At 41.6% G+C, this 13,442-nt stretch overlaps 1 protein-coding gene across 2 annotated transcripts in view; it reads right to left on the minus strand.

Moving 5' to 3' along the window:
* Positions 1–1,865: 1,865 nt before the first annotated feature.
* kif26ab (kinesin family member 26Ab) overlaps positions 1,866–13,442 on the minus strand; it is a 64,241-nt gene continuing 52,664 nt past the window's right edge. For both annotated transcript variants that reach the window (XM_086050167.1, XM_086050166.1), the window contains 9 exons: positions 11,879–12,141; positions 10,949–11,132; positions 10,431–10,590; positions 9,935–10,097; positions 5,534–8,777; positions 4,800–4,984; positions 4,123–4,146; positions 3,869–4,019; positions 1,866–3,784 (listed from right to left, as the gene is read on the minus strand). In XM_086050167.1, coding sequence (XP_085906293.1) covers positions 3,606–3,784; positions 3,869–4,019; positions 4,123–4,146; positions 4,800–4,984; positions 5,534–8,777; positions 9,935–10,097; positions 10,431–10,590; positions 10,949–11,132; positions 11,879–12,141 — 4,553 coding nt within the window. In that variant the 3' untranslated portion in view covers positions 1,866–3,605. The remainder of the gene's footprint in view (positions 3,785–3,868; positions 4,020–4,122; positions 4,147–4,799; positions 4,985–5,533; positions 8,778–9,934; positions 10,098–10,430; positions 10,591–10,948; positions 11,133–11,878; positions 12,142–13,442) is intronic.

Consider the following 13,442-nt stretch of genomic DNA (forward strand, 5'->3'; position numbering starts at 1 on the left):
ACCAATCTGTGGGACTGCAAAGCCGTAAATCCCAAGCTGAGCAAGCAGCACTACTAACAATGCCTTAGGGTGATGTGGGGCAGAGGAGCAAGACTGAGATTTTTCATATAGACTATTTTTTTTCTTTCATGTACCTGAAACAACAATGAATAACGGCAAGTATGTGTAATATAGTTCCTCTATTTTCTTGTCATATTTAGATTTTTGACCTTAGTCTTACAAAATTACATTTTTGCACGCACAATTGCAACTGTTTCTTCGCAAAATTTGAACATTATTTAAAATTACCACTTTATACACATATTTTGACTTAAATAACTGACAGTTATTTAAATTTTTCCAATGCTTCTTTTTGGTGTGGTCCTGATTCTGCTTCATAGACACGAGATTATGCACAATGGTGAGTGGTCAAAAAACTAAAGCAAATAATTGTTTTCTTTGAGATTTTATCTTGCGTTGCAGAATTAGACATTTTGTGTGTCAGGGGGCATAGAAAACTCAATTACAATGCATTGAACCCAGTCTGGAAGAAGGACGTTTGGCAGATATGAGGTGATAGTGAAAACAAAGGCCTATGACTTAAGGAGCGGCAAATATATTACATAGCCAGAGAATGGATGAGATTGCTACAGAATCAAAAGTCAAGCGTGAGCAGAGTGCTCCAACACAGGGTCATACAGGAAAAATGGTTTTAGATAGAGGGGGAACTCCTGACTCTTGAGTGAACCCATTTCTGTTCTTAAACAACAGCCAGCTTCCTGCAAATGATTATAGCCGACTGAGATTCATCAGTCTAGCTCAGACTAGACAGTCTGCCACAGCCCCTTGCAACTGTTTGCACTCAAACAGCTTCCCAGAACAACATGATGCATTCATAGCTAACATGTTTAGCCAAGTGTCTGTTATGCCACTAAAGGCTGAAAATGGCTTTTAAAAATAATGAAATTCACTTAAGTGACATTTGTAACAATTATGTGGGTGCACATTTGATGCCTGCCAGGATGGTTTAGTTCATAGCTATAACTATTGTAATGGGGGTAGGTTGTCCAGCATAGTCACATGCCAAGCAAAACACACCCACAGCAGGACTCCTTATTGTAGAAGTCACTGTTCACTTCAACAATTCCTGACGTTTGATACTCAGTAGTTCTAAAATGTCACACCTTGTTCATGAATGAGGTCAAACAGCATAGTACTTTGTAACATGTTTGGCTAAAAGATGTAGCTGCCATGCACAGTAGTTGTTGGGCAAAATATCATAGCCTGTGGAGCTCTCTAATGAAGGTAAAACATCATATTGCACTTGACATAGCCTATGAAACCAGACGCGTCACACATTGTGACTTCCAGAAGGATATGAAATGCATATAAAGAGATTTAACTTAAAGTGAGCCCTGTATATGATGCAAGGAAGGCTAGGCACCATAGATTTATCACCTTTTTTTTAATTGTTGGACCTCCAAGTAAGCATTCAATCATAAAAGCAGTATTTGATTGATGGATTATTTCCTACAGAATAAAAAAAAGAAAAAAGCTCTCCTTTAAAGGGTTGATTAATGTTTTAGTTGGAGTGGTACGCGCGTGCCGACTCAGCAACGACACATACAGTAAGCGCTATATATACATGTGTACCGGTAACCTATATGAGCAAGAATCAAGAGCTCATTTTTACTCATGGATTTCAATGACATTATGAAGTTTCCTTGGTGTTTGCAAAGTCATTCCCTAGTTAAGCATGGCAGGTTTCTCAGCAGCAGTCTGGACGGGGGAATACACTTAGATGAAAAGTAAGCACACCTACGCATGTAAAAGAACATTTATGTGCCAATGGGAGAAAATAGAACCGAAAACAATAAAAGTCTGGATCATCAGTAAGAAGTATTTTATTCACAGATACTGTAAAAGTAAAACACAAGCTGCCATATCATACATTTATACACAGGGTTTGAAAATCCTATACAAAAACAAAGATATTCGAAAATATGGGTTTCGATATGAAATATGACCTTACATAAAATAATTTCTTGGAAAAAGGTCTTGGTTTGGTACTATAGGTTTTTCATTCATAAACCTAAACCCACATTAGTGAAAAGTGAAGTTATTGTAAAAAATTTGAATGGTAAAAATGGAGTAGAAATCATTATATAAAAAAATGATTAAAAAATCTCATGCAGCATCTTCAGAGAGGGCCTGAGAGAGAACATCTTTGTTGAAGAAAGTAAACAAATTCCTATAGATATTGAAAAAAATTGACCAAAATAAAAAGTTGCTTGTTCACAATCATTTCCAGTGATCATCTTAGATGACATGCAGATTGCTAATATCATAATTTCACTGGAAACTATAACATTGGTGTGGAGTCATTTTATGCAATTTTTAAAACTTTCCTAATTTAAAAATAATAATAATTGAAAAAAAATTTGTCCAGGGTAAAGAGTCCAACATGTGCTGTTGCACTTAAAGTCGGTACTGATAGTCGGACAGTAGTTTCAGTAAAAAGTGGAATGCATAGAGCTGAGGCTCGGCTATAACAAATTAACACCAACAATCAAAACTAAACAACAGGCTTATTTGTGCTTCCTCCTCTGTGCCTCTTTTTTTTTTTACATTGTATAGTTAGATCCCCATTTGATGTCAGTGTAAGTGTTCATCATGCTTTTTTTTTTTTATTATTATTGTAGGCTTGTATAGAAAACCATTACATGGGCACATGTGGAGGCACCAAGGAGAACTAACGCTAACTGTCCGTCACAGTGGCTCTCTGATTGATATGTTTTGGCATAACATCTCTTTTTGGGCACCCATAAATATACCTAACTGCTGCTCTACCTTCTTGCATCCACTGAGACTCATTGTGATCAAGGCAACTGGAGTGACAAAAAAAAAAAAACATTCACTCAACCTTGCAGTATTCCGCAGGCAAGCTGGCAGGTGATGGGGGATGAGAGTAAATGCATTGTTAATAAGAAAACACAGTCCAGTTTGAAGGTCTAGAAAACTACAAAAGTCAACATAAGGCGCAAGAGGCTGAATGAACATGACGAAAATGCTGACTGAGGTTTCAAACAAGAGAAAAGGCAAAGTCCGGGAGCGCAATAACATTAGCTTATTGCTTTTTCTTTTTTCCCCTCTTTATTTCTACCCTTTCAATGACATTTTTTTACACACCACATGATCATAAATACATTTTACAATGCAATATAAAATATTTGTTCTTAAAAGCAATATGTTCAGGGTTTGCTTAGGTTTCTAGGTATGGGTTAGAGTTAACTCTAACCCTAGCCCACCAAATGAAAAACAATGACATGAAACACTTTTTAATAAAGGCACTTCCAGGTGTTCACTGACTCTTGAGTAAGAGTATGTGATGGCCACTGCTATGCATTTGTGCTCACGTTTCGTTTCACTGCCTTCAAACATGTCCTGTACAACGAGGCACTCTAGCAATGTGGTTACGATTTCCTGTTTTCATGCAAAGATGCCTTCTTGTCATCTTGGCATTCTTCATCGCAGTAATATCCTTGAAGTGGCTGCTACATTTCACCATCCTTTCACTTCCTCACTTCCTCACTTCCTCGTTTCACCGCATCGACTTCCATTCGTCCTCAGACTTCAACTTCCCGCGGTTCCTCGTGAGCGGCCGCCTGCGTGCTGATATCGAAGCAGGTCACCATCATGACCCGTGACTTGCACAAGTTGACGCAAAACTCCAGCTCCTCTGTGATCCGCTCCAAGTAATCCAGGTACTCTGGAGATTCTTTATCCAAACTTGGGTCCACTTCAACTGTTCACAAAAAACAACATTAGTAGTTTAGATGTTGGTAAAGTGATAACACATTGAGCGTGGCGCAAAAAAACAATTACTTACACTCGCCGGTCCACCTGCTGGGATCCATCATCAGCCGAGCCTTGGTGTCCTCCAGCTCCTCCATCAACACCTCATGCTTTGATTTCAATTCCCTTACTTGCTGTTGCCTTCTCTCCAACATCTTCAACTTATTATTAAAATACAACAGGCCCTGAGGGACCATAAGAATTGTTTCAATACCCATATTGATGTAAAACATAATTCATTTGATATATGGACATTTGTGGAGAATATACAAGCAAATGTTTTCTCACCTTGTCAACATCGTGAAATGGTTGCTGAAAATGATAAGAAAAAAAACATGACACTGTTGAACATGATTAATCATAATATATTTGACTGAAGTGTGCTAATCATTTTTTTATTATTGGAATGTGTCCACTCATTAAAAGCAAATCAAACGTGAGAAGTTAACACATCTCTGTGTGGCTGTGCTAAACCTATGGGAGCAATCAATGAGCCACAGAAGAGCAGCTATAAAATGCAATCAGCGATGAGCGGTGAGCTGATTGAGCCTCATATTCATTGCACATTCTTCCGCCGTTCCTCACAATTTCATTATCCTCACTTATGCCATCATGAACAGTCCATATATCATTTAAAGCCTGTTAGTAATTGCCTCCAGAACTGTTGACATTCCTGAGGAGTCAAAATTCTGAGCTTGCAGGATCTCTGGACTGACATTTCCACTCAGGGATTTGACACTCAGCTGACTGAAGGTCAGACGTCTGAGACATGTTATTCCTGTCTTGGTCTTTAAAAAGAAACTGGGAAGAAGTGAGCTAAGAAATTCCCACAACTTGTTGTAGATGCAAAATACTACTAAGGCTTAGCAAGTCAGCTTCATGAGAGCCAGACGCTACATGATCCATGACAAGGTCAGCAAGATGCAGCGCGATGTAGACTATGTCAGGAATGACCCGCCACGCACCTCTGTAGCTTGTTCCTGACGTCCTCTCTGAAGGCGTTCCACATCGTCAATCTCATAGACCTTGATTTCAAAAGGCTCTTTCAGTGTTGGGGGCAAGTCGACCCACTGGCCTGCTGTGCCTGCTTTCTTCCCCAGGGAAGAGGTATCTGGCAGGGGTGCTGGAATTAGGCGTCTTCTCTGGAAACCTACAAAAGCACGCAAAAGCATGCATTTAGTATTTGTCAGAGTCTGTGGGTAAATATGTATGAGTCACAAATGATGCAAAGCTGGTCTGGTGCTGGTGGTTGAATATTTATAGGATTTTCATTAGTTACTATGTTGCACGTTCACAAACAGGAAAATATGGGCGACAGTATGTTTAAACCCCGTTTAAGCTCTGAATTCCAATGCTTGTATGTAATGGTCTAAAAAATGCAACTAGGTCCCCCGCGCTCATGTTCAATTCATCTAACTTGATCATCACACAGTTTGAGGCGTCTTTTTGTGAAACGTTCATCACCGGTTTCCCATATATACATGAATAATTCAAGGAGCGGAATCAGAGGGAAAAAAATACAATGAAATACCAATTTGCAACTGAATAAGAAAGGATAATGGAAAGGAAAGGATAAAGAGCCTTTCTCGATAATGGAGTATGAACTCCAGGCAACATTGCTATATTAAAATGTTGAAAGTTTACTTTTACTTTTCTCAACATGAGTAAAATAGTGCGATCCATTTAATGTGTTCCTCACCAGTTGCTCTCTTTTTGGGATATTTGGAGCTCCTTGTTCTGCCGGAAGACGACATTCCACTCTCACTCATTGAGTCATGGGCAGAGGAAGCACTCCCTGTGGCTTCACTGTCACGAATCATACTCTCGTATCCGCTGCTGCCGCCACTATGATAGAAGAGAGCAGTGCGGCCCATTGCTGGAGGCAACTCCCCACTCAGCACGCTACTGTTGTCACTGCCATGTCCACTGCTGTAACGCTGGGGCCGTCTAGGCGCTGTAATTTTGCTGTATGGAGAGGGTAGCATAGCTATCGGGGATTTGTCATCACCCACGTTCACGCCGCTGTCATTACCACTGTCCGAGTCTCCGGAAACTCTCACGTGTTTGCCTGATATGCTACCTGTTGCCAGTTCACTCACACGGCTATTGGCGGCTCGTACAGCCTGCTTTGTTCCCATGATAGTGCCTCTCCCAGGCTTGCTACTGACAGCAGCAGCGGTCCGAGGAGCTGATGTTCTGCCTGATGGAGGAAGGTTGGCATTGGTATTTCTAGTCACAGCAGTGGCCAAAGATTTGGTGGAGGAACTTAGGCCTTTGGAACTGTTGGCAGACAACGAGCGTGCCTTACTGTTATTGAGTGATCCTAATGCCCGAGTGTTTCCTGATGCTTTGACCTGGCCTGTTTTGCTTATAGTTCCTCCACCTGGGGAAGACGGGCAGGTAGCGATAGGAGAACTTGATGAATTAGGAATACCAAATCTTGGTATAGATTTACCAAGTTTGATGCTGCTGCTACTCCCCAGACTTGCTCCACTATTTTCCCTACTAAGCCCAGCTCGGGGGCTGGACGGAGACAAACTGTCACACCTCTCTAAGGACATCTGACTACCATAGTGGTGCCCAGCTTCACCTCTTGTTCCCCTAGCCTTCAGACTTGAGGTAACTTTGACATTGCTGTGGTCAGCCCTTAGGCTGGACGTTTTCAAATGAATGGAATCTACTCTGTGACGAACCTCAAGCTCATCCTCTGATACCCCTGCCCTTGCCCCAATGTTCCTTCCTGCCTCCCCATATGCTGACTTTAAGGCACTTTGGGGTAGAATGATCTTGGTCTTTTGGTCGAGACTGGACTTTCTTACTGGCGGTGGAGGAGGGGATATGCAACCGGGTCTGGGTATATTACTTGATTTCTGTGAGTTAGCCTTGTTGCTTTTCCCGAGAGAGGAGAATTTAAGGCTTGTTGCTGCTGCAACATCTTGGGTTCCCTTGTAATCCGTTGAGGAATGGATGACGGGCACTGTTCCTAGAGTGGTAGCACCTCTTCTTAGCTGAGGCATTCTGCTGGGAGGATCAGATTTCTTACTGGTAGACTGCTCACACCCATCGACCACCCTTTGGGACGAGCTAGACCCATGTACCTTGAATGGTCGAGGTACACTGTTACAGTTGTTGGATACTTTGCTCGAAGCGATACCACTGGGAGGGGTTCTGACAAACCTGCTGTTGGGGACAATCGGTTGAGCTTGCGGGAGGTTGTCTGTGCGCTGCCAGGGATTTTCCTGCTTGGCGTCTTGCCTCAGTGGATCTCTGTTGCTGGTGCTACTGCCACTACTGGGGATGGATGAGGTAGGTTTGACCTTCCTTGGAAGACTGGAGTGAACCATGGAGGGACTCTGTGAAAGTGTGGAGCTTAGTGAATGAGCTTTTGTTATTTTAGAAGGTAATCTGAGGGATGCTTTGGTTGAATCTGGAGATGGGGGGCACTTTGTCAAGGATAGCTTGCTTGAGGCAGCACTGTCACTGTCCTGTTCAGAAAAACTAAACCCACTGTCATTCAATGAATTCTTGGCCTCTCTAGTTGATGATACAGAATGGAACATGTCGAGGGAATCAAAATGAAAGGTGGCTTCTCGTCCAATGCTCTTGTCTGTTGGAAGGAAGACATCGGAAGATTGAGCCCCTTCACTCTCCAGGGTGCAGACACTAACTTCACTCAGCCAAGAGCTGACAGATGAACCCCTACTATGCACACACTCAATTGCTCCTTCCTGTAGCGGTGTGACCATTTCAATGTTTAACTCAGCTCCCCCAATAGATGATGTGTAGGCATCAAATTCATCATTGATGCTGCTAATAATGCTGACAGGTCTGGAGCCAGAGGCAAGGGCCTGCAGAGAGCAATCACTGTTAAAGCTGATAATGCTGGATGGCCGTCCCTTATCAACAATACTGCCTATAGACAGTTCCTCTACCACAGTGAACACCAGCTCATCTTCTCCATTCAGTTCCACAGGCTGCTGCAAGGTTACAGTAGCTCTCAGGATGTCCCGATCAAAACACCTTTCCTGCAAGGTGGAGCTCATCTGGCAAACCTCCATAGGAGCTCGGAGAATTGGGGAAGTACAAGGATCCCTCCTTTTCATAGCTTGGTGGCTCATTCCTACCGGGGGCATTCTGGTGCTGGATCGTTCTGCCTTTTCTGAATTTTCCTTGCGAGAAGATTTCTTGTTGAAGTAGATCTTCTCCCTTACAACTGGTTCAGGATGAGGTGTTGCAGCCATTGGCAATTTATCAGCATCAACACTGTTTTCTGAAACCAAGTTCCTCTCACCATCAGCACTGGTTCTGCATATATTTGGAACACATTCTGGTTGTTTTCTTTCTGCAGGTATGCCTTGCCTTTCAGAAACGTCCACTTTAGATTTAGAACCAGGACTGCAAATTGGCTGTACGGCAATTGATTTAGGAGATTGTTTGGGTGAGGTTCCATCTTGGTTGCAAGTCACACTTGTAATAGTCTTTGGTGAAACAGAGCTTCCACTCTCCTTAGATTTGTCCATCTTGGGGCTCGCTTGATTTCGCTTGCCCTCACCAACAAATGCTGTAGGTTCTTCACTGCCGTCTATACATTCTAGCCTCTCTTGCAGTTCAGCAAATGTGTTGCATTTAAAGAATTGGTCTCTGTCCAAGAAACCCTCCTTTGTCGTCCTCTTCTTGTTCAGGGAAGGGATGATGGGAACAAAAGCAGGTGGGCCTTCATTGTCACTCAGCTCCCTGTCTGAGATCGCAGCTCCACCAGGGCCCACGTAAATTACAGTATCACATGACTGCTCACTACTGGAGGAGTAATCTGGGTCACTGAGCAGAGAGGGTAGATCCGGGTCCAGGGCCACAGTCCGAGGGTGGAAAGGCCTGAGGTGAGGTGGTCGCCGGATCCTCCCTTCATCACAGGAACTTTCCCCTCCAGATGAACTGGATGCATACTGGAAAGGAAACACAAGTTCGTTAAACAGGGTTCCTATATCTTAAGGCAAGTTTTAAGACGTTTTAGTTCCATTTCAAATTAAGTTTAACACCAACTTCACAATGTTCCAAATCTCCCATTTTGTCCAAAATTGTTACAGTACATAAATTGTATGCATCAGCTCTTCATAGTCCCAATTAAAACCAGATCCCTGTTTTGTTGGTTCCGCTATCATGATTGATTGTGTGATATTAGAACGAGAGGAATTTAATAATGTTAACTGTTTTAGAAATTTGAGACTATCACGTGAGAAATAAGAGACTATCACATGTAAGACTTTCTGAAAGGTGTATTTTAGACTTTTTTTTGCCAATTAAGGCCTTGTTTTTAGATTAATGGATTCACTGCCCTTTAAGACTTTTTAAGGATCTGTGTGAACCCTGTTAAGGGATGGCAGTAATACTAAATCTGTAATCTGATCGTTCTATGAAACCAGTTGATTAGTACTGTATATTAATTCCCACAAATCAGTCAATCTTGAAGCAAAATTGAGTCGAAATTAATTCCTGTGAAATTATCAGTCAACGTTTATCCCAAGGTTAAAAGTGCACATCAATAGTCACACAGAAATTAATGTCAATAAAATGAATTGCCACGTGCGGACTACATTGTAATCATGCCTGGAACTGCAACCGAATAAATGTATGCTGTCATTGCGCCTAATTATCTTCTGCATATATTTCCCTAATACAAAGAAATGCATTACACAATGCCTCAGGCAGTGGTATTGATTTCATGATTATGTGTTGAGGAGCAGAGAAAAACTACCTTCGGAGTTACTGCACTGATAATCTTTCATTTGGGGAGGCGTTTACACATTAATTTGCTTAATAGCTCTAGAATTGCAGGAGGAAGACCTATTTAAAGAATGAAGTTGTGTCATGGAATATGGAGGGTAAAATTTCAATTACGGTATGCGGAGTGACTCATATAATGTTTAATAACAATTACTCTGCACTGATTCGTTATCTGACAACAGGGATAGTGATTTTCTGAATAATATAAATGGCTTGAAAATGTTCTTCCAAAAACGCACCATGACTACCTGGAATCTCATTAACAGAAGCAGTTTATTACTGCTACTATCAATATTTAGATTGGCAAGTGATCTGGTACCTTTGATTTCTTTTTTCTCATCCGATGAATGCGGGATGCTAGTTGGATTGTGGTGAGTGAGTCAGCGTAGTTAACCGGAGCATCAGAGATGTGGGCAATCATGGTGGTTCGACAGTTGATGTTGCCAAGGGACTCTCTCAGCAACATTGTCAGTTTGCTGTCCCTAAGGGGAAACATTGTTATTAGCAAAGAACACTATCATAAACACTGTCATGAATTCCAATGACAATAAAGTGAGCTGACATTCATTTAAAACTCTCTCCAAGACAAACTATTTGAAATTCATTTTTAAAGTGACATTAATACAGTTTTGCCAGCCACACTCAGTATAATATGCAACATCAGTGAAGGCTTTCATCAGAAGTTAAGTTAACAAACTAAATGAATAGAAGCTCAACACGTGTCACAGGATAATGGAACACGCGCAGACTTGCCTGATACAATGACATATGGAAGAAACTTTGCGTAGCATCTGTAAATGATAGTGGAGCCTTACCTGTAAGGTACGTGTTTCGCTCCATTCGCCAAAGCCATGATGACATTTCCCAATGCATTCAGAGAAAGACATGCTCCGCCCCCTCCATCTCGACTTTTACTCAAGACTTTTTCACAGCTCCCCAGGTCAATGAGGTGTAGCCTGCTTCGCCCACCTGACACTAAAAGACAAACGTCAGAGAGGAAAAGAGTGAGTAAAACACAGACACATCTGCAAAGTTCCTTACACACTGTTAATTGATGTGAAGAGTCACATAGCGCTGGCCATACAAAACCGTTTGACTATCACTGTGAAGTAATGCCGGTCTATGCCAGACATGTATCTCATAAAAAAAAGATGTGTAACTCACAGAAACGTGGAGCCTACATTATAAATTATTACTGTGTTTTTATCATAAGTTTATGCATAGTGGGCTACATGTCAATGTTATGCTAATTTTTGGGGTGTTCACGATTAAAACATTTGTGAAACCCTGTGACAGTGAATTGTACAGTAGCTGTACAAGAAATGACACTAACTTCCTCCCTTGCCACTCTTCTCCATGCGATACTGGTAGATGTGCAGCGTGAACAGCATATGCGAGTTGCGTCGCTCCTCCACATCTGCATTGGGCTGGCTGGTGCTGCGGGCTGTTATGGCAGCATCCAGGAAGAAGGCCGCCTTCTCAGCTGTTGGGGCATGAAGCTCGTTCTGATTCTGAAGCTGTAAATGGGTTTGGTGGGGATGAGGGTTTCATAGAAAAAGCAACGGTGATCAAAACAAACCACATGGTGCTTGAGAAAAAGAACAGTCCGGAAAAGAAAGGACAAGAGCAAAGAGGGGAACTGGTTAATTGGACGCCAGCACACATTTTTGCCCATTAGATTGAGTCTCAGAGGCAATTAAAACAGCAGATATGTGCACAGAGGGAGGACGATGAGCGGCGGTAATGGTGCAGCAGGAAGCGGAGGTAAGCCTTTCACCATGGATGTGATGATGATGATGATGATGAAGTTGGATGAGACATAGAAAGAGAGGAAATATGAAAGGAGCCTCCATGTGGCTGCTAAGCAGAAGAAGAGCCGTCTTTGAAGTGAGGGCACATACACATTCACCCAAACATCTGACAGCAACACCTGTGAGTGGCACCATCCCCCAATAATACTTCTATTGTGCTTAGAAGTGCTCACACACGCACGTAATAGATACTGATGGATGCTGACAAGACAGTCAATGCAAAGGTAAGCCGAAAGCCATCAATAAGGCACAAACGGCTTTGGTGGAAATCTAGAGCAAGAGACATACTGTATATGGTAGAGTACAGCTAACAACAATAGCTGGGAGAATTAAAAACAAGATAAGACAAGCATTTTTGAAGGCGGAGGTTCATGAAGGGAACATTGCCAATATTTCCCAACAGAAATGCTGTAAAACCCGCAGAGAAACTACAAATGTTGGCCGCTTCTTACTTGAGTGCCACAAATGGGATCCTCTCTGAGATGGATGCCTGGCGACTGGCCCTCCTGCTGGCTCCCCGTTGATACTTCAGACAGCAGATCCTTCAGTTCCTCTGCTTGGCCGAAGATTTCCACCGCAGACACCCGCACAGAGAAGCGCGCGCCCGTCTTCTCCTTGCGTTCGTTGATGAGCTTGAAGAGCCAGGAGATGGCACAGGGCACAACACCTAAGGTCTGAGTGGAGCTGTCTTTGCCAATCATAGTGTATGTTTTGCCTGTGAAAAGAGCAAAGTATATGTGACTTGCGGCTAGGTATTATAAAAGCGTATTAACGACAGAAAAAAATACGAGATGTGATTTCATGAGAATATTATAAACACATGGGCGTGGAGTTGGTTTAGGGAATTGATGGAGTTGCGGTCAAAGTTAAAAAGGTTTGCTGGTTAGGAAAATTGTGAGTTCTTCTAAGTAGGGCTGAATAATTCATCAAATTCAAATTGACATCGCAATGTAGTACAATGCACTTTTAAAATCGCAAAGGTAAGGCAATTTGAAAAAAAAAACTGCTTCATTTTGGTCAGTTGTAGGCTTTTCATAAAATGTATATGTGTATATTTTTTTTTATTTGAGATATTTATATAGTGTCTAGATAAGAGAAGTTCAATGCATATTTGTACATATCATTATTTGTTGATACATGAAACACTGAAATGATAAAGCCGCAGATTTGTTTGCATTATTGTTGTAATCTTATATATGATTTACAGTATAACCTCCTCCATTGCAGGTTTTTGCCTGCATTTTGCAACATAGATTAGAGTTTAAATCCCACACGTCATGAAAAAATCCCCATATGTAGTAATTCATTTTATCAGAACATGTCTATCGTTTTGCCAGCCAAGATTGGCGGTTGTGTTGCATGCTGCTCGCCTTGCTGGTCACTTCCCTGTTTCCCATGGTGTAATGCAATGTTAGTGGAGTGGCATTCTGAAAAATATGGAATTTTCGAATGTCAATCTCAACACATGAAAGGGGAAAGTACTGTATTCAGCAGCTTCATCATCATCACGGTCATTGTGAGGTGTCGTGAGTACACAGAGTTACACTGTACAATATTTTGGTGTTATTCAATGATCTTAATACATTACATTTTCAAACATATTTGTATTGTTTTAAAAGTGTGTTTAAAGACCTAAAAATAAAAATGAGGGTGTGTGAACATGACCTCTGCGATGGAGGGGGATTTACTGTACTGACTTATGCTTATGCCACTCCTGTTCGGTAGAATTTTGTGAAATTGTGGTAGTGAACGTGTAAAAGTAAATTCTAAGTGTTTGGTAAGATAACAACTCAAATTGAAGTAGATAAATAAACTGTCTGCGCAGTTCATTGGCTTTATTTTAGTGTAATCCTAACCTACAAGACCTAAACATTCATGCATCATAAATCTGACATTGTACAGTGTAATACGGATTAATATATTGCTGGTGTTTGTTAAAAAATGCATAGGAAGATGAGCTTGAAAAAAATAATAGCATGTTAAATCGCAATCGCGAAAATGAGGGGGGAAAAAGTA

This window comes from Filicampus tigris, chromosome 13 (assembly GCF_054856515.1).
Source record: "Filicampus tigris isolate MCC_2025a chromosome 13, RoL_Ftig_1.0, whole genome shotgun sequence".
NCBI classification, from domain to species: Eukaryota; Metazoa; Chordata; class Actinopteri; order Syngnathiformes; family Syngnathidae; genus Filicampus; species Filicampus tigris.